We start from the raw sequence: 24,986 nt of genomic DNA on the forward strand, positions 1-24,986 counted from the left end.
GTTTCTCTGAATCCATCTCTTTAATCATTTCTTATGGTGAAATGACACCCCATTACATTCATAAACCATAGTTTGTTTAGCCATTCTCCAGTTGACAGGCACCCACTTTGCTTCCATTTCTTTGTTACAACAAAAAATACTGCTATAAATATTTTTGTCCATATGGGTCTCTTTGGGGTACAAGTCTATTAGTGGTGTTTTTGGGTTATATGCATAGTATAATGACTTTTGGGATAAAATGCAGGTGGGTGATATGCATAGTTTAATGACTTGGTGTAAAATTCCAAATTTTCAGAATTGTTAAGACAGTTTTGAGTATAGAAAGTTATGAAAGGTCAATTTAAAAATATATTTATTTATTTTTAGTTTTTAACATTTGCTTTTATAAGATTTTGAGTTCTGAATTTTTCCCTACCCCCCAAGACAACATGCAGTCTGGTATAGGCTATACATGTATGGTCATATTAAACATATTTCCAAATTAGTTACGTTGTGAAAGAAGAATCAGAGCAAAAGGGAAAATCATGAGAAAAAAAAAACAAAGAGAAAATAGTGTGCTTTGATCTGCATTCAGACTCCATAGTTCTTTCTCTGGATGTGGACAGCATTTTCCATCATGAGTCTTTTGGAATTGTCTTAGATCATCACATTGCTCAGAAGAGCCAAGTCTATCAAAATTGGTCATTGCGTAATGTTGCTGTTACTTTGTACTACATTCACCTGGTTCTGCTCACTTCACTCAGCATCAGTTCATGCAAGTCTTTTCAGGTTTTTCCGAAGTCTGCCTGCTCACCATTTCTTATGGAACAATGCTATTCCATTACATTGACATACCACAATTTGTTCAGCCATTACCCTACTGATGGGCATTCCCCTCAATTTCCAATTCTTGACCACCTCAAAAAGAGCTGCTATAAATATTTTTGTACATGTGAGTCCTTTTCTCTTTTTTTATGATCTCTTTGGGATACAGACCTAGAAGTGGTATTATTGGGTCAAAGGGTATACACAGTTTTATAGCCCGTTGGGCATAGTTCCAGATTGTTCTCCAGAATGGTTGGATCAATTCACAACTCCACCAGCAATGCATTAGTGTTCCAGTTTTCCCATATCTCCAGCATTTAATCATTTTCCTGTTTTGTCATGTTAGCTAATCTGATAGGTGTGATGTGGTACCTCAGAGTTGTTTTAATTTGCATTTCTTTAACCAATAGTGATTTAGAGCATTTTTTCATATGGCTATATGTATATATATATATGTTTAATTTCTTCCTCTGAAAACTGCCTGTTCATATCCTTTCACCATTTATCAATTGGGGAATGACCTGTATTCTTATGAATTTGACTCAGTTCTTTATATATTTTAGAAATGAGGCCTTTATCAGAGACACTGGCTGTAAAAATTGTTTCCCAGCTTTCTACTTCCCTTCTAATGTTGGTTGCCTTGGCTTTGTTTGTGCAAAAACTTCTTAATTTAATGTAATCAAAATTATCCATTTTGCATTTCGTAATGTTCACTATCTATTGTTTGGTCATAAGTTCTTCCCTTCTCCATAGATGTGACAGGTAAACTGTACCTTGCTCATTTATCATCTTACACCCATTATGTGTAAATTATGTACCAATTTTGACCTTATCTTGGTATATGGTGTAAAATGTTGCTCTATGCCTAGTTTCCTCCGTACTACTTTCCAATTTTCCCAGCAGTTTTTGTCAAATCCTGAGATTTTATCCCAGAAGCTGTAGTCTTTGAGTTTATCAAATAGTAGATTACTGTGTCTTGTGTGCCTAACCTATTCCACTGATCCACCTCTCTATTTCTTAGCCAGTACCAGGTAGCTTTGATGATTTCTGGAAAGCTCAATTTTTAAGAAGCCAATTTCAAGGAATCCAATGAAAGATTGTATGGGTAGAGATACTCAAAGAATACAATTTCTCAGCATGAGAATGTAGTGTGAAAAATTAGGTAGAGGACACTACTAGGACTGCCCTATAAGGATGCTATTGAAAGAAAACAATTATCCATCTTTATGAAAATATTCCTAGTAACTTTATTTATAATGGGAAAAACTAGAAGCAACCTATGTGTCCAATGCTTTGGAAAGGGCTGACCAAATTGTGTTTGCAGTGAAATGGTTTGTACTATATGAAATTGCAAATATAAGTAATACAAAGAAATATGGGAACATATATATGAATGGTGCAAAATGAAAAAAAGAATGACAATATATATATGGACAAATTAATAACAGCAACAAAATTAAAAATGCAGATCAGGAAATAAAAGCAAACAGCAGATTTTTATCATATTTTGTTAAGTTAATCTACACATTTAAAAATGAATTATACCATTTAATTTACAGTTTATGTAACATGTTTTATTTTCTTTATTGAAATGTTTTTGGTGGTTATTCAATTTAGAATAAAAAATTTAGTAGAAAAAACAGTATGGGTGAGGTAAATGGCAGTTTTTTCTATGTAATTATGAAAAATTATAATGAGAACAGAAAAGGGTAGGTATATAAAATGCAGCAGGGTGATTGTATAGAAGTTTACTCAGCTTATATTTTTAGAAGGGCAGGAACAAAAAGTTAGAAGGCTAAAGGTACATGACCAGATGTGAATACAGAGTAGCACAACCTTCTTAAAATGCTGTCAAGAAGGGTAGGAGGTTAGGTTTGTAAAAATGCTAATGACAGCAAAATGTACTGTTTTCTTAAGCTATGTTTGGATCAAGAATACAAGCAAGACCTGAACATATTGAGGGGAGAAGGCAATTTCTTTAGGCTTCTCCAACAAGGACGATGGTTTTCTTCTTTTTTTTTTTTTAATATATTTATTTTTAGTTTACAACATTCAGTTCCACAAGGTTTTGAGTTTTTAATTTTCTCCTTCTTCCTCCCCTCCCCAAGACGGTGTGCAATCTGATATAGGTTCTACATATGCATTTATATTAAACATATTTTCACATTAGTCATGTTGTAAAGAGTTATAACCAATGGAATGAACCACAAGACAGAAGAAACAAAACAAAAAAGAGAGCAAATGGTATGCTCCAATCTGCATTCAGACTCTGTAATCTCTGGTTGTGGGTAGCTTTTTCCATCATGAGCCTTTTGGAGTTGAGGGATGATGATTTTCAAGATAGAAGTGGTAGAATACACATGGAGTCCTGTGGTCGAAAGAGAGGAAGAGATGAGGACATACTCAGCTACTTTAGTGAGGTTAGATCTCATTGTCATGCTCTAGGATTCTGAGATGATTATATTTTTTTTATATTAGGGCTCTGGGGATACTTAGTGTTACTACCAGGAAGTCACCTGTATCTTCTGATTGCTACTCTATAAGAACATTAAATTGAGAGGGTACAGAGCAGTGCTTAAAGTTTCTCAGCCTACTATAGGACCATTGATTAGGAGAAACTGCAAGCCGTTTTTTTGCGGGGGAGGGAAGTCTCTTGGAAAATTTGATCATTTTCAAAGGTTAGTGGAGTACGAGGTTTTCCATAATAACTCTTCTGTGCTTGCTTTTTCAAACTGCCAAATCTCAAATAAATCAAAATTTATTTCCATCAGATTCCATCAGGGGCCTTTTTATTTTACCATGACTTTTGTCATTCCCTTCTTTGTTCCTTAATGATACTCTCACCCCAACTTTTTAGTCTTGTTTAACTATCCCCCAACATTTAGGTTAGTTCAACCAAAAATTATTATGGGTCTTCTGTTAGATTCTGAGGAAGATGCAAAGTCTAGATAAGGCATGTCTCTTAACCTCATGGAAATTGTATTCTAATGGGGGTTATGGCAAATAATTATAATATGTTACAAATGTATTAGATATAAACAGACTTTTATTGAGGTCTGAAGTGGGAGAGAAGGTCTTTACCAATTGAGGGAATCAGGAAGGCTTCGTGAAGGAGGTGATCTTTGTTTTGGACTTTTAAGGCTGACCAGGAATTCAGTTGGTGAAGAGGGCATCCTAGGCATTAGAAAGTGTCGTGAACAAAAACAGTAAAGGCAGAAAAGCATAAAATGTGTGTTAGGGAAAGAGGGAATTTTAGTTTGGCTGGAGCTTAGAATACAAGGAGTTTAAGATACAAGCATTTGTGTGTGTGTGTATACACACATGCATATATATGTATAAATATAAACATAAGTATGTACATAAAATAAGGCTAGACAGTGCCCTTTACTCCCTTCTGTTCTGTTCTCTTCAAAAATAAGAGAATGTTAGAAATGGAAAGGACCTTTGAGATGTCTGATCCAGAAGTGGGGAACTTTTCATCCTTAGAAAGCCAGAGGTTAGTCCTACTGGGCCAACTAAATAACAAATGAGTTTGTGTATTGAATTTTATGAAAATAATATTCTAAGTTTACATTTCAGTGATTATGTAAAAATGACTCAGAGAGTCATAAAATATGTATTTAGGATTCAGGTTTTTAATCTATTATCAAATTCCTAATTTTACAGGTAGGGGAAACTGAGTTATTTGGAGTACATGCCTTCCCTAAGGTTACGTAGCTAGATAGTGACAGGGCCTTAATTACCATTCCATTGTTCTTACAAGAATCATAGTAAATTGACCAATTTTTGTCAAAAACAGTTAACTCCAAATACAGTCCAACTGTTTTACAACTTATTTTAAAAGTTGCATAGTCCGTTGATGAAACTTCCTAAAATTGAAATAATAATTCCTACAGTGTCACTGTAAAGTACTGACATCCTTCTTGTGTGGCTCGTACTGGCTCTGTAGGCTGACACTGGTAGTATGGTCAAAAGATCTATACCTATAGTCTAAGTCTGTACATACATGTAACCAGCCTCCTGAAGTGACAACTTTGAATGAGGTGCTGTATGTGTTAACTTGGGCAGACTAGCTAATCTCTAATTCTTTTTCCAGTGGTAAATCCTATATGTTTATGTTTAAAAGTTATCATTCTAGTGAGACTAATGTAGCATGCTTATTCATATTTCATAGGATTTAGAACTAGAAGATGCCTTTGAAACATAGTTATTCTTCACTCTGGACATAAAATTAACTAGGAATTTTTCTGCGTATGAAAAAATAGTGTCACAAGTTGCAAAAACAAAAAAACCCCTAATGGAGATAGCCACCAAAAATGAGAAGTATTTTGTATCTGCTACTTTATCATGACATGATTGCTTATGGATTTGAAAGTTCTGTATATACAAAATAACATTCTGTGACCATGTAATGTTTGTATGTCTTTCTTAGATGTGCAAATTGAGTGATCTTAACATTTAACTTTTTTTCTTATGTAAATAGAACCCTTTTATGATAGATCATTACTATTTGGAGTTGGTTGTAACATGAGTTGTACTGTCCCTCCTGAATTTTGAAGAGGGAATGATAGCTCAGAATCTGGTTTTTTTTTTTAAAAGGCAGATTTCAGAACTAATCCAAGATCAAAGATTTGCCGTTGGTATATATTTAAATTACGTTCTGTCTGCTGGTGAGTAAAGTATTAAATGTTATTAGAGAGTAGTTAATTTTTGATTTAGGTCCTCAGGACTTCTGACACATGAGGTAAATAATAGAAAATTCCTGATGTGTCCCATTGTTTGTTTTCAGCCAATCACAAGCCAGGATGTATTTTTGCATGTAATAATGGGGTTTATTGTTTAAAGAGGAGCTATAAAGTAGTACTCATGAGAAACAGGGCACTAAGTTTCAGGGCTTGTTCATTGAGGTGTAGGGAAAATTAGCGTGGGTTGTTATACAGCATTTTCAAAGCTACTTTAACTGAGGACTCTGGAAATGTGTAACACTATCTTAATTATAGGTTTTAAAATGTAGTACAGACTTAATTTAGTGCCTCTTGAGGTAAAAAGCCTTCATCTCTGCTTTTACCTTTTGATGAAACAGTCTAAAATAATAGACGGTTGAAAGAAAGTCACCTAACAGTAAAGGATCTAGAAAAACCTATGAAAATGTCATCACGGTACTTGTCACCATCTTCACCAATCTTCTTCTCACCTGGGCCGATTGAGTTGGGAACTGCAACAGGTTCCTCTTGTTCGCTGGACGAGCTAGATAGTATCTTACACCTGCTGAGGAAAATATCCAATGATATTAATGAAATTAAAGGCATGAAGGCAGCAGTTTTGACAGTGGAAGCAAATCTTTTTGACCTAAATGTAAGAGTATCACAGAATGAAGCTAAAATTTCATCTTTGGAGGTTAAAATGAATGAATTTTCAACATCATCATCTGAATGCAATAGGCAATTTGAAGATCTTCAAGAGAAACTACAAGATTTCGGAACACAGTCAAGGACTACTGACATAAAAATAATTGGCTTCCTTAGAAACATTGAAAAAGGTAAACTCTTTCGAGTGCATTCTTCAGGTATCTGTCTTACACAGATCTCAACTCAGCTTTGATACAGCAGCAATTCATTCAGACCTTTTTTTCTCACATGTTTCTAATGAACAGATGTGAGTTCTTCATGATTTAAAAGGAACTGGGTTTTAATTACAGCTCTTTTGCTTACTATTTATCTTTGTGGTCTTGGATGAGGTCTTAATTTTTTTATTTGTAAAAAACGAATTTGGACTGGATTGATCAGTAAGGTTCTTGCCAGTTCTGAATCCTGTTAATGAAACAGAAGCTTAGAATTCTTAGAATTCCAACATTTCTGTGGGTTCTCTTCTCAAAAATCCTTTCTAAGATCTAGAAGGGATAGTGTAAACATTGCTTAGACATTTGAAACACCTTTAAAATAAATGTCATCTTTTTGTGTATTTGTCTGAATATGAACTTGATACCTAAAAGTTACTAGCTATTGCAGAATTACTTCATTTTCTCAGAAATGTTTTAGTATCTGAATGTATTTGGAATGAAAACTTCCATTCTCTTTTTTCTATTTTTTATGGCAGTTTCTCTAGGAGTAGGACAAGAATTGCCCAAATTAAGAGAGAGGGGTCTTTGTTTCAACTCATTGTTTGACATTTTGTATTTGTGTGTCTGCTTGAGCCTTTGTAACTTTGGAAGTTATTGAACTAATTTTTTGTGCTTCGGTACTGTACTAAAGGTTATCATGCTACTTGAATATTGAAACAAAACAATTTCTGATAATATTTTGAGGCATATTTTTAACTTGTGGCATGTTCCGGTAAAATTTGGTACATAGCTAGAAGAGAGATACTTAGTTGTGCTGCCATCTACAGTTCACATTGACCTTTTGAACAAAAAATATAATTATCTTTCAGTTGCCTGATTGATTTTTGGAACATAAAGTCTTTTGTTTTACATCATTAATGTGTATCTCAGTATCTTCTGTATGCAAGGTACTTACTATAGTAGTGTCCGGGATATGAAAAAGTAAAGATGTATGGACTTTCTCTTCCATAAATTTTCAATATAGTACAGAGAATGAAAATTGTTACGTTCTTAGAATATTAGAAAATAATGAGCCTGTTTAGAAAACAAAGCAACTCAGCTTAAAGTGCCTCCTTTCTTATAAGAGCCTAAAGTAATTAGTATTTTTATACTTTGTCAGCAAATGGAATACCCAAATACCTAATCTCAAATACTAAATTCTAATACTAATCCTAAGTTCTAAATATTAATTCTTAAACTTTTTCATTTTCCACCTCAAATTCGTAGCAGAAGCCTGACACGACCCAGGTAGCTGTTTGGAGTGCTTCAATTTTCATGTCTGTTCTCTCTAAATAATTTTAATGTGGGATGAAGGGAAAGGCCAAGGAGTTAGATTATTGGTTCATACTTTTCGTATATCTTGCACCTGACTCTCTGTACCATCATTTAGCTCATTGGTGCCCCCACAGCTCCGTTTTCTGAAACCCTTTTGGAATGGCTCTATGATCTTCCTCTTTTCCATCTTTGGTATCACTCCCAGTTTTGAAACACTGACTTTAAGTCTTCTACTAGCAAGAAATCCAACAGTATTCTAAATTGCTATGTTGCTGTTAACCCCAAGTATATAGCTTTTTCTCAGGTGGTGCATGGATGTGTTGTTGTGTTGGAAAATGACTATCAGATTACTTTAAAGCTTTCAATCAGGAGAATTGATAGATTATATTCAAACATAGACATACTTTTCTCTTTAACTTAAACATGTAGGTATTGATTATTTTTGAGATTTAGTGAAATCTTCTTTTAATCCGTGCTATCTTTAGGAGCTCAACAAAGGCAGTTGTTTTCCCGACTGCAAATTGACCCAGTAGTGGAGGAAACTTTACAAATGAGTCAAGGTTGGTAATGGCTTTAAATTTCCTTTGTGGTACTGTAGTTTTCAGACAGTATGTCTTTTCTTTTGTGTGCATGCATGTGTTGAGGCTTAGAGTCTGAGTTTTTTACCTTTTCCTAAAGCTAGGATATTTAAAACTGAGTGTTTATATTCCATGACAAGTTGTTACACTTACAGAAAAAAGTACATTTAAATATAGATTCTTTAGCCAGTCGATGTCCTGCTAATGATTAGACCTGTTTAACAGTGCATTAAGTGCAATGTGGTTATGTTGACAACTTGTGGTTCATTGTATTGAAGCTTGTCTTTTTTCTTACTAGGTTTCTCTCTTCTTTACTGTTGTTTACCTCTGTGGGCATCCTCTCAGCCTTTATAGCTTGACGTATGAAATAGATTGAAGTAATTCCCATCATTTAGAAGCATTAAGTTCTAAGTTGCAAGTGGCACTTCACAAAATGGGTTAAATAGATCTGTGTTGTTTGAGAGCTTGGCATGTTAGGGCAGTATCTAGACATTTTGTATAGCAGTTAAGTCTAGACAATGATGGGACTGCTAACTAACCAATTCAGGTTTTCCAAAGAGATATATTTAAACCATCAGTTACTGCTAGTAAAGTACTTGGATTACTTAAGTTAGGACTTTTGTTTTTTGTTTTTTTTGCTTTTTGGCAGGGCAATTGGGGTTAAGTGACTTGCCCAAGGTCACACAGCTAGTACATGTGTCAAGTGTCTGAGGCCAGATTTGAACTCAGGTCCTCCTGACTCCAAGGCCGGTGCTCTACCCACTGCGCCACCTAGCTGCCCCTAAGTTAGGACTTTTAAGAGAAATTGAATGCTTTGTGAAAGGAATAGTAGTCTTGTCTCCACATGAAGGTGATCAGCATCCATAGGAAGAATGATTGGCATTTTTATACCTCAGGTTAAAAATGTTCTAATTGGCTAAATATTTGTCATCTAGTTTTGAAATTTTTTTGAATGGTAATTAGACATGCTGAATAATCTTTTATGTAAAAGATGGCCAAAAACTCTTTAAAGCTTAGATTCTAGGAATGACGGGTATATTTAAGAATAATTAGATGTTTATGGCCAATTTTCTTGGGTCAGATTACTATGACATGGAATCCATGGTCCACGCAGACACAAGATCATTTATCCTGAAGAAACCAAAGCTGTCAGAAGAACTGGTATCGACACCAAACCAGGAATCTGGAATGAAGCCTGCAGATACCCTTCGGGTTCTTTCAGGACGCCTCATACAAACACGGTAGCTTATTTTTGTTGTTACAAGAACGACTCTTATATATGAAGCCTTTCCTGATCTCCCAGCCCCCTCAAATCTACCAATTCCTCCTAACTGCACCTTGTTTTTATTTTCTGTATATACTTAGGTATATGCATGTTGTTTTCCTTGTTAGAATGTAAAGTACCCACAGTTCCTAGTGTCTTCCCCTTTCGGATTTCTTTCACCTCCTTTGTTGTAGCCTAGTTATTTATGTAACTGTGTATTTATGTTGTGCAGGTTGTTTACCCCCATCAGATTGTATAATCCTTGAAGGCAGGAACTATTGAGGGTGAGGGGATGTCCTTGTGTGTATCCAATACTTAGCCAAGTATTTGACAGATTTTAAGCATTTAATAAATATTTCTTGATTGGTTGTTATAGTGGACAGAATACAGCGACAAATTTTGACTACCCCGATAATAGAGTACCTTTTAATCACTTTTAATTAACAGATATTCCTTGCAAGAAGACTTAAATAGTCATTTCTTGTTGGTAGCTTTCTTAGCAAGTGAGAGAGTGATAGGCTGTTCTGAAGAGAGATTACAGTAGAAATTTTCAGCGAATTCTCAGTTTTAAAATTATATTCACATTTTCTAAATTTTTGGCACTTTCTATCTGTCTGGCAGAGATCTCGTACAACCAGATAAACCCGCCAGTCCCAAGTTCATAGTGACGCTGGATGGTGTCCCCAGCCCCCCAGGATACATGTCGGATCAAGAGGAGGAGGACATGTGTTTTGAAGGAATGAAGCCAGTAAACCAAACTGCATCCACAATCAAGGGATTAAAAGGCCTCCGCCCACAGCAGTCACAGTTGATGAGCAGGCAGCTGGATGACTCAGATGGTAGTTTTTCAAATGGTGTGTTTGGGATTCAGATCATCCTTTTATAGGGAAGTTTCCCCTGTGAAGAAATCTTTTGATTGAAGATTTAAAATATTCTTATGTATGTACAAAGAGCATTTTGCCAGATGGGTTTATTAGGGAAATAAGGATTCTGATTCTTTTCATTTAGTTTTGTAGATAAGGCAGTGTCTAGTATGAAGGGAAAATGCAAGCATAAAATCCAAATATACTTTAATGTTTTGAATGTTAAAACTAGAATAGTTTGCCATACCTAGTGAAGTCTGAAAGACCATTCTTGGTGTCCTTTTCTTTTAAAAGAAACTATAAATTGATATATTTCCATAGACTTGTCAGTTTCCTTGGTAATTAAAGGATTGGCCCATCTGCTGTTTCTAGCAGTGAAATTCCTTGTGTTGAGTTTCCTACTCACCAGTTCTGTTAGGAAGCCATAACACGTAATTGAAGTATCCAAAAGATACGGTCTGTAAGGTTGTGTGTAATAATAGAAGGACTTCAGCAGTTTCCGGGCCACTCCTTTGCTTCCAGGTATGTGAATGTTTATCATCACCACTAACTTGCTCTCTGACCTCCTAACCCTAGTGGCAACAACTTCACTATTAAACATTTCCATTCTGATCAGAGAGAATGATAGTCAAGATCTCCAAACCTCCTGTGATAGGGAATTAATGACTGAATCTTGACAATAACAAAGATTTTAAAAGTTGTGCATTTGGAGGAATTAATTATAAAGTAAGCTACTTTCTTAGTATGTCTGTGAAAATCAGTTGATTGCTCAAAAAATGTACCCCCAAAGCCGCAAAATTGGAATTGGCTGTTGTTGGAGGTAGTGTTTGCTTCCCCAAGGGGCCCACCTCCCGGCCCCATTAGAGGTCTTTTAGTGGATGATAGATGACTGCTTGTAGAGAGTAGATAGTTCTTTCAGGTATGGGTTGAACTAGATGACCTGTGGGGTCCATTCTAACTCTTAAAATGTTATGAGTCTGTATCATGAGACTCTGTGTTTAAATGAAGCAATTTATTGTGGCTTTTAATAGATTCATCATAGGATATCTTCTGTGGTTCCATTAGGAAATCATGATTAGACTGTCAGTAATTGTCATGGAAGGTAGAGTATATAAAAAATCCAATAGCAGGAATTTCCCATAAAAGTTAAAGATTGCATTATCTAAATGTTAAGCCTATTACAGTCAAAAGTAGAGGGGAGCAATTGGGATTTTATTTTTTTAAAAGTGTTAAGATGTGCGAAGGTCTGATATTTTCTTGATTGTGTTAGGCTTAGGCTGAAATAGAGAAGATACTTTTTGCCATATGTTATTAGGTCTTGAAAATAGCTTAATATTGGACACTTTCTGAAAAGTTCTTAAATAATTCCTTTAAATGTAGCTGTGGATTTTATACCTTCTATATTTTCAGGAAGCATCTTGTTGCATTCAGCATTGAAAGAAGCATAGCAGTTTGATTGCTTGTGTGTGTATGTAAAGTATAATGATGGTGTTTTTAAGTATCAACCATTATGAAAGAATTAATATAGAGGAGTGTTAAGGATGTGGGACTCCCTGCCTCTCTCTTTCAAGCACAGGTTCTCTCATTTGTCATCAGTTTGCTTTCTTCAGGACAGCTCACTTTTCTGTCATTACAGATACTACTACATCAGTGGTTCTCAAACTTATTTTTGCTCAAGGCCATGGTATTTTTCTTTGCCATATGGAATTGCAGCATGCTGACTGTTTAAGTTGGCAACTCTATGGGAAAATCAGGAGACTCGCACATGCCCATATTATTGCATATGTAAGTTCCATACAGTTTGATGCACACCTAGCAAAGGCAGAAGCGTTACTACCACAGCCGACAGAAATGGGCATTTACACAAAATAACATTAATCTAGCGAAGCCTGCTAAAGGAGCATTTTATGGGAGATACTAAAAAAAAGGTAGCCAGGGAAGCTAGTCACCTTTGGCATAACTTGACAACCCATCAAACACAAAGCAGCCCCATGTGATTTCTCTTGACAGCTGTCCTCAAACCCTGATAAACTCTTTGATTTTCTCGTCAAGAAGCACTCAGATATGTTCCGTTATATTGTCTTTTTGTTTCTTCTCTAACTCCTCTCATGAATAGTAGAAGAAAGACTTCTGTTTTACTTCCTAATTTCACATAGTTCCTGCCATATCCTATTAAAAATTACTTGGTGCCTTTTGTGTTTCTACCATTGTCCTTTCTGGATATACTATTGCTACCTCCAACCCTGGGAGCCTTCCCAAACTATAAAGAAAAGGTTAAGCAAAGCCATCAGACAGAGTAACTATGTCTGAGAGCCTTCATTACTAATCCACTCTCCTAATCCCCTTCTTCCCCAGTAAAGAGAAAGTGGTTCATTTCTTCTTTTATTTTTAAGGCCTTGTTTTGATTTCCATCTCTGCCTTCATGAGGGCTCAAACAATTCTGTTCCACATGTTGAGAAGTGAAGTTCTTTCTTTAGCACTGTTTCAGATTATCCGTTGGATCCTAGGAGTCTTCTTTTCCTAGAGTTGGAAGTCCCTGTGACCATGTAGTGGTAGTAGTTATGTGATGGGGTTTGTGCTGGATTCTCTTGTTGTGTCTGATGGAATTTAAATTTACTGTAACATTGGGTAGCTATAGTGTGTAGTTACTATATAAATCATAAAGAAATATGGACTCTAAATGAGATATGCAATTCATTATACCTCCTTTGCTCCCCTTTTTAGTTTGCATTTAACTTAAGAACTTTGGGTGCAGCCAGGTCATTGTACTCTTGGTTTCTCGTAATTGCAGACACGTATATCCTTAGAATCTTTTCTTACTAGATTTTATTGCCAGAATTGATAAGAGTTGGACAATCTGTGGCATTTTAAAAAAATCTGTAATTAACAAGACACTTGTTGAATCTTCTTCCTTTCTGTACAGTTGAGATGAGTGACTTGAGTATCACACAGAAACCAGAGAAACTGCCAGAGCGCTGCAAGTACTGGCCTGCCTGCAAAAATGGGGATGAATGTGCTTATCACCATCCAACTTCATCCTGCAAGTAAGTGGTACAAAAACAATTCATCCTCATTTCTACCTCAGTCCCTGGCTGAGATACTGTTTAATGCGGGGTCAGGTTATAGTTATGTAGTGGAAAGTGTTGGGCCACATGTGGAAGATGAGCTTTGCATCCTTTCTAGAAAAGCTTACTGACCAATGTTTAAACATGGTAAAAATACACTGAGATTTTTGGCTTTGTCTTTGAAAAGACCTTGTTACTTGGATAAGCTCAGTAACTGCCACAGTTTAGGTGTATCTTTTCCTGTATTCAATTGGGCAGATTTTCAAGACACTGAAATTTTTCCCTAAGCACCTAATAATAACTGAAGTCCTTATTAATAAAAGTTGCTTTATTGAATAAAATAATGTGGAAACGCTGGCCTTCTGCTAAAGCTTTCTTCACTAGCCTAGTTCAGTGGGGAACAAGCTTACAACACTTGTAGTGATTTTAGTAGATTTTTTTGTTCTGAGAAGTTTGGAACATTACCCAGTATTGGTGTACTACCTACAATTTTTGCTTTATAGATTGAGCATTGTGATTTTTCATTTGAAAGTTCTCCCATTCATTTCAAAAGAGGGTATTCAGTTTTTTTAAATGCCTTTTTATAACTTTAATGAAAGACCATTGTACTATCATTACATTTCTTTAGGGTGACGTCTTTATTCTTTTGGGATTTTTAGATTTTACTTTGCAGTTAACTCATTTATTTTCATTCCCTCCCAAACCCACTCTCCCCATCCCTGAAAAAATGAAAAACTTGTAACAGATGTACATTGTCAAGCAAAACAAGGACTTAGATTCACCCCATCTAAAAAACATGTCTTATTCTGCCTTGGTCAGGAGTGTTGGTCACATGCTTCAGCACTGGTCCTCTGGAATTGTGGTTGGTCATTTCACTGAGCCTAGTTCTTAAGTCTAAAGTTGTTTGTTTTTAGTGTTTTTACTATATACATTTTTCTTAAGATATAACTATTTTTTTTTTTTGCTAGTCAGGAACATAAATTACTTTAAAGTGGTAATGTGAAGGGTCCTGGCTGAACCCTAGTTCCTGATGAGACCAAAGGGAAACAGCAGCAAGCTCTTTCATCTTGCATCTTTAATCTTTCATCCAGTACAAGAAGATGGCTTGATGCCTCAAGATACTTTTAAGCAGGATATGTCAGTTGGCTGGTATTTAGCCCAATCCTATAGTAAGTGAGGCTTGAAGCCTGCAGGATTTTGGCCCTTGCCTGTTGGAGTTATAATAGGGACAAGCTAGCTAGGGCCTTAGGGGACTCTCCAAGAGGGCCAAATCTTGCAGTCGTGTCAGAGCCATAGCAGGAGACGGTCAGTTCCAAGTGAGTGAATGCTTAGGGCAGGGGTTTGTGAGTTTGTTTATTTTTGGCATGGACCCCTTTGGCAATCTGGTAACCTAAAGTATCCTTTCAAAGAAAAATGTTTTTAAATGCATAAAATACATAAGATTACAAAAAAGAATGATACTGAAATAGTTATGAAAATATTAAGCAAGTTCACGGACCCCAATTTAAGAACCCCTGGTCTAGGGAGAGAAACGGTGGGTCATAGGCTGCCTGCACTTAGGGAGGACTGAGACCAGAATGACCTCTAACATCCTGTCTCAGGGCTGTTAGGGCTACATGTGGGATTGGAGCCAACTCCTGGTTAATGATTGCTGAAGGGGAAGGCAACAGAGAAAGGGGCCAAGCCCAGTTCCTATATGGGGCCACGAGAAGATGGAGACCACAACCAAGGGTTGTGGTAGAGGATAGAGCCTGGTCCTTGCTAAGCCATCCAGAGATGTCACAGTCCAGTGGCATTCAAATTGGCAATTACTGTCAACTTCATCCAAGAGTATGGGAAGGGGTGGGAGATTTGTTGGAAGAAATGAAGCAAGAGATTAAAAAATGAATTAGGAGTATTGAAGAAAAAGCGAGGTGAAATAAACAGCTTAGAACATACGGTGAAAAATAAGCCCAAGTAATGGACTCCCTAAAAACAGAATAAAACAAATAGAATTCAGTGATTCAGTAAGACAAGAAATACTAGAACAAAGTTTAAAGGAGTGAAAAAGAAGAACATGTAAGAGACTAGTTATCAGGGCAGATAGGTGGCACAGTGAGTAGAGCACCAGCCCTGGAGTCAGTTCAAATCCGGCCTCAGACACTTGACACATTTACTAGCTGTGTGACCTTGGGCAAGTCACTTAACCCCAATTGCCCTGCCTTCCCCTCTCAAAAAAACAAAACAAAACAAAAAAGAGAGATTAGTTATCAAAAATAAGTACAAAATAGCTTGAGGAGAAATAATTTAATAATCACTGAACTCCTTGAAAACCATGACCAAACTAAAAACCTGGAATATTTCAAGAAATCATGAAACTGCTCAGATCAGAACTAGAGAGCAAACTTAAAATAGAATCCACCTCCTAAAAAAATTTGAGAACACCATGAATTGTCATAGCCAAAATCAAGAGCTTCCAGGTCAGAGAAAAAACAGGGTTAGCTTAGCTTCTATATCAACACTTGGAATGGAGTTACTCCGAATATGAAATATTATTAGCTGAAGCTATTTCATGATTTGATTCATAGGAACCATATAATATAGGACTTAAAAGTTAATACATTTAAAGAGGCATTTTTAATGTTGATTGTGCCAGGAATTTTTTTTGAACAAGTCAAATATCGACAGCTTGGAGAAAACTATGACTTTGTGTCATTTTTTCAGAAATGTCCCATAATTAAGAACACCTACCACAGATTATAGGAAGAAAGATACTCCTTTCAAATCCTTTCAACAAATGCAGTGCAAATGAAAATGGACCTAAAAGAATGGATTGAAGTTGATGAATAACTGTAATTTTATTGCTCTGGTTATATAGAAATGCTGTTTGGAATGCTATTAATAATTCCAGAGGAGTCTGATAGCAGCAGTGAAGCAGCAGCTTTGATGACAGATGAGAAAATTGATCAGGAACAAGGCTGCTTTGACAGCCTTTGTTTCAGTAATCATTTCTGAAGGATGACACTTGAACATCTTTTCTGTGTAGCCGCACATCACTCATTCTACTTTGATGAGTAAAGATGACAGTAATTATTATTTTTTTTAAACTATCAAGTTTCTAGACTGACTCTACCATCTTCATTTGTCTACAGCAGGAATCAGCTAACTATACAGCCTGACACTGAATTAAGAATGGTTTTTAAACTTTAAAATATGACATTTTATTCAAAAAATGTAGATGTCATTCTTACCTCGCTTACCTTACAAAAATAGGCCATGGCCAGGTATGCTTTGCCTACCCCTGGTCTATAGCATAAAATAATTATTAAAGCCAGAGCCAGGATTCATAATGAATGGTTGGCAGCTCTTGGGAACATCTTTTAATGTTAATATTTTTATTTTAATATTAATAATTAATAGTATTTAATATTAATCTTTATAAATGTACATGTATTTTGGTGACATAAAAGCCTTTGTTCCATGATGTGTAGTGTGGTTTTGCATTGAATGAGTTATCGTTAAGATTCCGTTTCCAGTAGACATTGTAACATTGGGGTACATTTTGAGAAGTTTTGCCTAGGACATGCTAGTCTTGTTTTGACTTTTTGTCACCTAGAATCTTCAAGACGAGGCTAAATTATGTTCAGTTTACTTAGAGAAAAAGCACATAGTACGTTTTGGAAAGATGTTTTTATTGATTAAAATAAAATTTTGATGCTTTTTTTTTTTACAGGGAAGGGAGGAGACTGGATCTCTTGATTTTATCGGTGTAGGGAATTCCTCCCAATAAGGAAACTCTCTTGTAGATCAGTACCTGTTTTGGAATGCAGAATCTTAGTTGCCTGGGACATTGAGAAATTAAGTGGTTTGCCCAGGGTCACTCAGTACAGTAGGCATCAGAGGCAGGGCCCAGGTTTTCTTCACTATGTTGGGTCTCTATCCACTGTGCCATTTGTTGAAGTTTACATCAGTTATCTAGAAAATTCAGTTTATTTGGATTAGCTGATTCCAAGTAAAGAAAGTACTGCTGTCCCTTAATGTCAAGGTTTTAAAAATACACTTCCATAAGCAATATAAAAAGAGAAGAATTGCTTTTGTATCTTATATTTAAATGTTGCTTCATTTATCATCTATGTTGTTCATCTATTTCTCAAAGCAGGAAAAAACTATTTGATCCCCCTCCAAGGAACTTCAATAATACACCAAGAAGGATGTCTGTACTGAATAGTATTCATTTCTTCTTTTTTCAGAGCCTTTCCCAATTGTAAATTTGCTGAAAAATGCTTGTTTATTCATCCAAACTGTAAATATGATGCAAAATGTACTAAACCAGATTGTCCTTACACTCACGCCAGTAGACGAATCCCAGTGCTGCCTCCCAAACCAGGTTAGTCACTTTTGCTTGTTGCCATTTGGAATTTCTCTTTGGGCAGTTTTATGAGATATTATTGTATCTGGCTTAGGTTTCATTTTGATTTGGAGGGTTTTTTGGATGGAATAAATCATAGCTGAGTTAATTAGTGTCTATATTGGTTGTGTGCATGTTCACATGTGTGTTTCAAGCAAATGTGAAGAGAATTTTTTCCTCATTTTTGTGTAATAGTGTGTCCTAAATTACCCTATTTCATTGATAGAAATAAATATCCTGCACTCTAAGAAACACTTAATGAAATAGTGTTATATATTTAAAGGGACCAATTCAGTCAGCTTTGGAAGAATAAATGGGGGTAACCTGTTCTAGAGCATTATTAAGTCAATTTTAATAAAAATTTAAAACTTTTTAATTTTTAGAATTTACTTTTGTATTGTTGATTAAAGAGGTCCATTTTAGTTTAAAAATTGTCCATTTAAAAAAAATTGAGTCAACTGCAAATTTCATTAGTCCATCCTGAATTCTTTATTTTATCAACAGCACCAGCACCAACACCAACATCTTCCAGTAGTCAGCTTTGCCGTTACTTCCCTGCTTGTAAGAAAATGGAATGTCCCTTCTATCATCCGAAAGTAAGCTATGTACTCCTTTTCTTTGAGATAGATTTTTTTAAAAAAATAATTCATTTTGGAAAAAGAATTACTTAGGAATAATCCCTTAATTTTGAGACATTCAAGGATGAATGAATTTAACACCCTGAATTGTCTCGATAGCTGTTTCCATTAGAGAGAAAGTTCTCTACCGTCTTTGTTGTAACAAAGCTATTCAAAATGTTTATGGTCATTCCTTAGATGCTTAATGTTTTCTTGGCCTTTTTAGCCCTTAACCATTTTCTTTGCTTTTTGAATGTGACGTGGCTCAAACTTTTTAATGAGGAGGTTAAAGTTGGATATATGTTTGCTTGTTAGGATTCTCTCATGTCTTAATTTTACTGATGCATCATTTCACAAAGAACTCGGTCTTCCATGTCATCAGAGGTGAAGATAGTGATTTAAATTAGAGCTAATTTACCCATGAGTTACAAAGTATGGTTCTGATAGGTCTGCTAGGACTCCCATTTACTACTTATCACAGATTATGAACACTTATCAGAAACATTTGTGTTTTGGAGACTTTGGAGCTAATGGAATGGTTATGGCTTTTAGCATCAGACCACTGTGTGATCTTCATGTTCTCTTCATTCAACTGGTATTGTCTTTCAAGTCCAGTAGCTTGCACCTCTCTATGCCTGGTTAGTATACTGCTTACTGCTGATCTGTGAACAACTAGGTCTGAAACAGTGGACCTTTTATTCACGTAGAATCTAATTTGTTGCTGCAGGAAAACTATCTCAAAAAGATACAATAATCCTTCAACCCATTTTACTCTTAGCTGCTTTACTTTTTATAACATCATTTTGGTGAGTAGACTGACTGTGGCAGTACCTGGTGGCAACTGAATAAGACAGTGAGACTGAGTTGTAGATGTGACCTTTTTTTAGTAAAACTTTCTGCCATCTGTTTCCTTGTTCTATATGCCTGAGGAAAAGCATCCCTCACCTAAGCAAAAGCCGAGAGGTAAAGTTTAACTCTTAGAGTAATACTACTCATAAACATTAATGGGATTCATGAAATTAGGGGAATAGAAAAATACAGCTATATAAATGCGACATCTACATCGGGGTGGAGGACCTAAAATTTATATATTATAAAGATTCAGAATCATAAAGGAAGGGAGACGTGTAGTAGGATCAAATATAATTTTTTGTGACTGGATACTTAAAGGTTGGTGATGTGGGAGTACCTCCTTTTGTTATTTATGGGCTGGACTAGTATGAGGATAGAGATCCTCCAGTGTTGTCACTTTTGAATCTGGTCATAGTTTGGTTATAGCAATACTGGTTGGGCAGTGTTCTCAAAGGCCACTATGCCTTTACATCCAAGATGGCAATGTTAGTAACAGGCCCACCTCAGTCTGTTGTAGTGAGTTTTCTTTCATCGCTGAGTCTCATACTTAGATACCAGCTCAGTTTCTTCATCTACAAACAGAAGAGTTGTTTAGATTATCTCTAGAAGCTCTCTTCTAGCTCTCAGCCCTACCAGTATGACACTGTCAGTTTGCATTTTGGACCACCTGGTATGTCTGGCTCTGGAGGATATTTAATTTACTAACAAAAGTTACAAATTGTTTTAAATTTTGCTGTGTCTTGAAAGCAAAGAAAGGATATGATTAAAAATATTACCACATTTTTTCCATAATGGAAAGTTTCGTTTCTCATAGGATTGAAGAATCTAGACCTTCAGTTAAGCATTTATTAAGCACCTACCATGTGCTAGGCATAGAATGACTCAATGAATGTTTCTTCAAGTCTTGACTGTTACAAATCATACATGAAAGTTAAAATGAAAACCACTGACCCATATCGCTAATATTTGACTAATTTGCTGTAGCTCCTTGATATTCATGGGCAAGGATGAAAATTTTATGGGCCAGATCATTTCATATTGAATTTTTACGTACTGACAAAGCCAATTAAAAAAAAATAAACCTTTGTCTTTAGCACTGTAGATTTAACACTCAGTGTACGAGACCTGACTGCACATTTTACCATCCAGCAATTACTGTGCCACCACGTCATGCCTTGAAATGGACTCGACCTCAAGCCAGGTAAAATCAAAATGATACTCTTCAGAGGGAGTAATATAGTGTAAGGACTGTTGAGCTAAGAATCAGGAGGACCACCAGTTTGCTGTTTTTTAAAGTTCTCTGGGTTACTCTTAATTCAGGTCTGAGAGCGCTTTTAAAATGATTCCTTTAATTTTATTTCAATTAGAGGCCTGAATAATTTCCCATTTCAGTTCAGGTATTTGTTAAATGCCTAGCACCGTGGGGGCCACATTTGTTAGGAAGAATTAAAACTAAATTAGTTCTCCAGTTTACCCAGACCTTTTTAGAGTTAGTAGCCAACTTAGTCATGTTGGTTCTGGGAATTCACTTTTTTGGGCTATCTTTCTTTGTTCCCACATAACAGATGCCTTAAAAACTGATGGTTTGACCAGACCTTAAAAGCACTGTTGATTTACACCATATTCCTGAAAAGGGAAGAGTGGTAAAGTTATATATGAATGCATAGCAATAATTTGTGTGTTTTTGTTTTTTCAGTGAATGACAACCAGACATAGTAGCTAGAAGATCATGGATTTTAAAGTTCCCATCTTTGAACTCTACTGGTGAAAGACATTCTACAAATTTATCAGATCTTTTGAACTTGGAATATATTGTTTTCATAATATGAAGTTTGTTGCCTATTTGAAGTGTCTAATTTTTCAAATTTGTAAGTTTTATTAAGTGGTTTTAACATGGGTTTTTTACTATGAAGAGAAGTCAGTGTGTAAGGAAAAAAAAACTTACTTTAAATTCCATTAAAACATTTTGAGGCATGGTTTGTATCCTGCTACTTTGAGTCCCAGTGTTTACAAAATTAGAATCTGAGTGTGGGGATATCTAAAGTAATTAAAAGACTGATTGTGTCATTTTTATGAGGCCTATATTAGTGCTATGTACATAAATACAGTTGCCCTAACTGATCTGAAATGAGCAGGGGAATACTAAGAATAAAAATAGTATTGGGTGAAGAAATTTCAAGTGATTTCTTTTTTTTTCCATTTTGAAAAGCATGGACATTGATAGATGTAGATTTTGCAGTTTAAGTACAGCCTCATTGCTTTGGAAGGCATTTTGGAAAGTCAGATGTAATCTACTTACCTGAGTTTTTTTTTTCGTAACAAATTTGCAACTAAAAGAATAGAAGGGAAGGCTGTTTGTTTTTAGTAAAACATTTAGAATGGTAACTGCAAAAATTTGTACAATGTGCAATTCTTTAAAATGTTTTCATTTACTATGAAGTTACATATGCTTTTTTCAATAACTCTGTTGGGAATGACATTTTCACAAAAATATACAAAAAGAATTTTACAAGTATATACACAGGATATCTTAAAACAGTTGCTACACAATTTAAACTCTGCTTTAACAAATATATAGCTATACATACATCTTCACATTATGAAAAATCAACACACCAGGAAATTAAAATTGTGTGGACAGCATACTTGCAGGTTGTTTTTTTTTTTTTTTTGTTTTTTTTTTTACAAAGCAGATCTGAAGTATACATTTTAAGATTACAGGACTATAAAGTTAATTGTAAAGGATTAAATGCTCAAATGGATAAAGAGAAACACATTTAAAAAATATCCCTCACATGTTAAATATCACTGTCTTTGGGGCCATTTAACATACAGAAAAAAAAGCTCCATTTGGTTAAAAACAAAGATTGTTATACATCAGAATGAAACAAACAGAATGCAAAAGTTATGGACTATTGGCTTTGAAGAACATTCCTTTTCTCTTGGAGAGACAGAAACATTGATTTTCAAAAACAAATTTGAAAAGAAGGCAAGGAACTTTACAGGGTTAGAATTTTTCCCCCTTATGTAAGTTAATTTAAAAACCATATTAACTCTTTTTGTAATCTGTTTTCCAACTGTTGAGTTGTTCAAATAAGATACTGGCTTGGTGCATCCTATAGAGAGTTAACAAATTACTATTTAATGGAATAGTCTCCTTTATAAACTCCCTTGTTTCACAAAATGGAGGCAAGTTAGAATTGCTATGCTGATTCTAAAGGCATGATTTAATAGGAAAGGAGAAGCAGACTAAAAGTATTTTTCTGTATGCAGTTTTTTATAGCACCCCCCTCCTTCGTTTTGGGGAAAGATAGTTCTCTTACGTTCTTATTAAACAAATCTAAACTTAATAAGTTATTTTGAGAAACAAGGCATTCCAAAAATGATTTATAAAGTAGGTGAATAAACATATTTGGTTCAAATGGCTGAAGCCATTTGTAAGAAATTTAGACTATTTATAAAAAGATTATCCAAAAAAAAAGTAAACAGGTGAACAAGCTGTTGGAATTTGAATTATCTGGGGAGAAAAATCATACTAATATGGTAGAAACTGATTATTTTTTACCTTGAAATATAATATTTTGCCACTTAAGTAAACAATATAATTGCTTTGTTTTTTACTTACAGTTACAATGACATAAAAAATTACACATAAAACAAATGCTGGGTAATTTTTAAAGTTTGATCCAGAATTAACAAGAACAGAGGACCAAAGAAGGGAGATGGTTTTGGTCTGACAGTAGCACAGTGATTGGTACAAAGAGTGCATAGTAGGCTTTGGCATGCTTGTGTTTTTAAACCCAGTGGAATCACAGGTAACAGGAAGTCATGGATTACAAATCAGGTTGATAAAATTAACCAGAGAAATCATGTCATGCACACAAAAATAATTTTCTGGGTTTTAAAAACAAAAGTGGAAAAGATTCTAAATAAAATATGGCAGTTTTTCCACATAACCTGCCAAGTTTTATCCTCCCCACAACTAATTTTTGAAAATATAATCAGCAACATGGTTTTAAGTTTTAACTAAAGAGGACTTGAACAATAATTAAGGCTATCTTGTATCTATTTGCCAGATTTTACAGGTGTAAATCATGAAGGCTGAAACCTAACCTGAAAAAGGCATAAGGCTCCTGATTTTCCAAAATAGCTCCTTCCCAATAGAGGCTTACTATGCACTGCCTGAGAAGAAAAAAAAAATCTCCACTTTCAGTGTTAATTTTTAAAAAATTATGTTTGGGATACATAGAGGAAATTTGAGCATGCTACTCAGTACTGTCTTGTATTAACTTACATGATACTTGGCCAAATAAATTCCTGTTATAAACTCATCAGTTAGACTTGTTAAAAAGTCAAGTGATGACTTCAGTACTGCAGCTATGTTTCTTACCTATGTTTAAAAGGCAGCTAAGATTGATTGTTTAAAAGCAAGCTGGACAAAGTTACCCCATGGCCTAACATTTTACTATTGCTTAACTGGCATTATCACTAACTGGAAACACATCTAGTTCTGTGCTGAATGAACACTAACATTTTCAAAATGAACTGTCTCACTGAACAGTTTAGAAGACTTCTTTTCACTACTTCGTGGCTAGCACTATATTGTTAAGGAAATTCACATTAGTTGAGCAGTGCTTAAGAGATCAAGAAAATGACTGAGTCCTAAAACTAGTTTATCCAGGATAGATACCTGGGGAACATCCAGGAGAATCCACTGACATCAGAGTTTATATGAATAGGGGATATGAGAGAACATATTTCAGGGTTATCTTTCCAAATGAACTTGTGTATCTGGGAATGCTATTCAGAATTTCTAACTATTTGTAAGACTTAATAATAGAGGATCTTAAGATATTGTTCATCTTATGTTTTTGCCTCAGAGAACAATTTGATACGTCTTTGAGATGTGATTAAATAATTGTTCTCGGAATTTCACATACAGCAAATATTTGCATTGTTCATAAAAGTAAATGATTTTTATTTTTTGCTACATTGAGCCAATCTTGGAAGCAAGTTAGATAATCTGGACACCTCATTAAATTAAGCCACTGGATAACATCAAATGCACTTTTGCTGCAACTCAAAACATGGTATACCAGTAGCTTAATGTAATCGTCTACATCCAAAGATATGTCTTAAGCATTGGTGGGGCAAGGGGTGGGGGGCAGGCGGGCAGAGCCAGCTCAGTATAGACCTTTAGGTATTTTACGTAGATGCTATAAAGATTTTTCTAAATTAAGATTGGACTTTAATTTCACAAATAAGAGTATTAGTTATTTTTCCTTAACAGCAAGTAATGGGAACAATTACAAGTATTTCACTCCTTTGTCAGCCAAGCAGTAATTTTAATGTGCTCAATTTTGAAAAACAGATCAATATTCATTTGATTTAATTTTTTAAAAGTCATACTGGAAACCAGCCAATGTAAGATTGCATTAATCTTCCTAATAGAAAAAAAAATAATTTTATCTCACACTAAATTTATGCCAAGGATTTATCATAACCAGTGAATTTATTTCATATTTGTACTTACTAAAAATAAAGTTGCTGTGAGAATAATATTACTAGTTCAGCTAAAATAGTATTAGAGTCCCAAGACTGGAAGAAACCTCAGAGGCCATCTCAATCTTACCAAAACATGAATCATTATGGCTTTCAAACAGTCTTCCAAGTTGAATTTTA

At 35.1% G+C, this 24,986-nt stretch overlaps 1 protein-coding gene across 3 annotated transcripts in view; it reads left to right on the plus strand.

Moving 5' to 3' along the window:
• The window catches only part of ZC3H14 (zinc finger CCCH-type containing 14), a 49,188-nt gene extending 27,711 nt beyond the window's left edge, over positions 1-21,477 (plus strand). For 2 of the 3 annotated variants that reach the window (XM_036734616.1, XM_036734618.1), the window contains 8 exons: positions 8,164-8,238; positions 9,338-9,497; positions 10,142-10,374; positions 13,307-13,427; positions 17,678-17,814; positions 18,340-18,431; positions 20,399-20,505; positions 21,001-21,477. In XM_036734616.1, the coding sequence (XP_036590511.1) occupies positions 8,164-8,238; positions 9,338-9,497; positions 10,142-10,374; positions 13,307-13,427; positions 17,678-17,814; positions 18,340-18,431; positions 20,399-20,505; positions 21,001-21,007 (932 nt within the window). In that variant the 3' untranslated portion in view covers positions 21,008-21,477. The remainder of the gene's footprint in view (positions 1-8,163; positions 8,239-9,337; positions 9,498-10,141; positions 10,375-13,306; positions 13,428-17,677; positions 17,815-18,339; positions 18,432-20,398; positions 20,506-21,000) is intronic. The other variant, XM_036734617.1, reaches the window with a different exon arrangement.
• Positions 21,478-24,986: the final 3,509 nt, after the last annotated feature.

Source organism: Trichosurus vulpecula, chromosome 8, assembly GCF_011100635.1.
Source record: "Trichosurus vulpecula isolate mTriVul1 chromosome 8, mTriVul1.pri, whole genome shotgun sequence".
Classification (NCBI taxonomy): Eukaryota; Metazoa; Chordata; class Mammalia; order Diprotodontia; family Phalangeridae; genus Trichosurus; species Trichosurus vulpecula.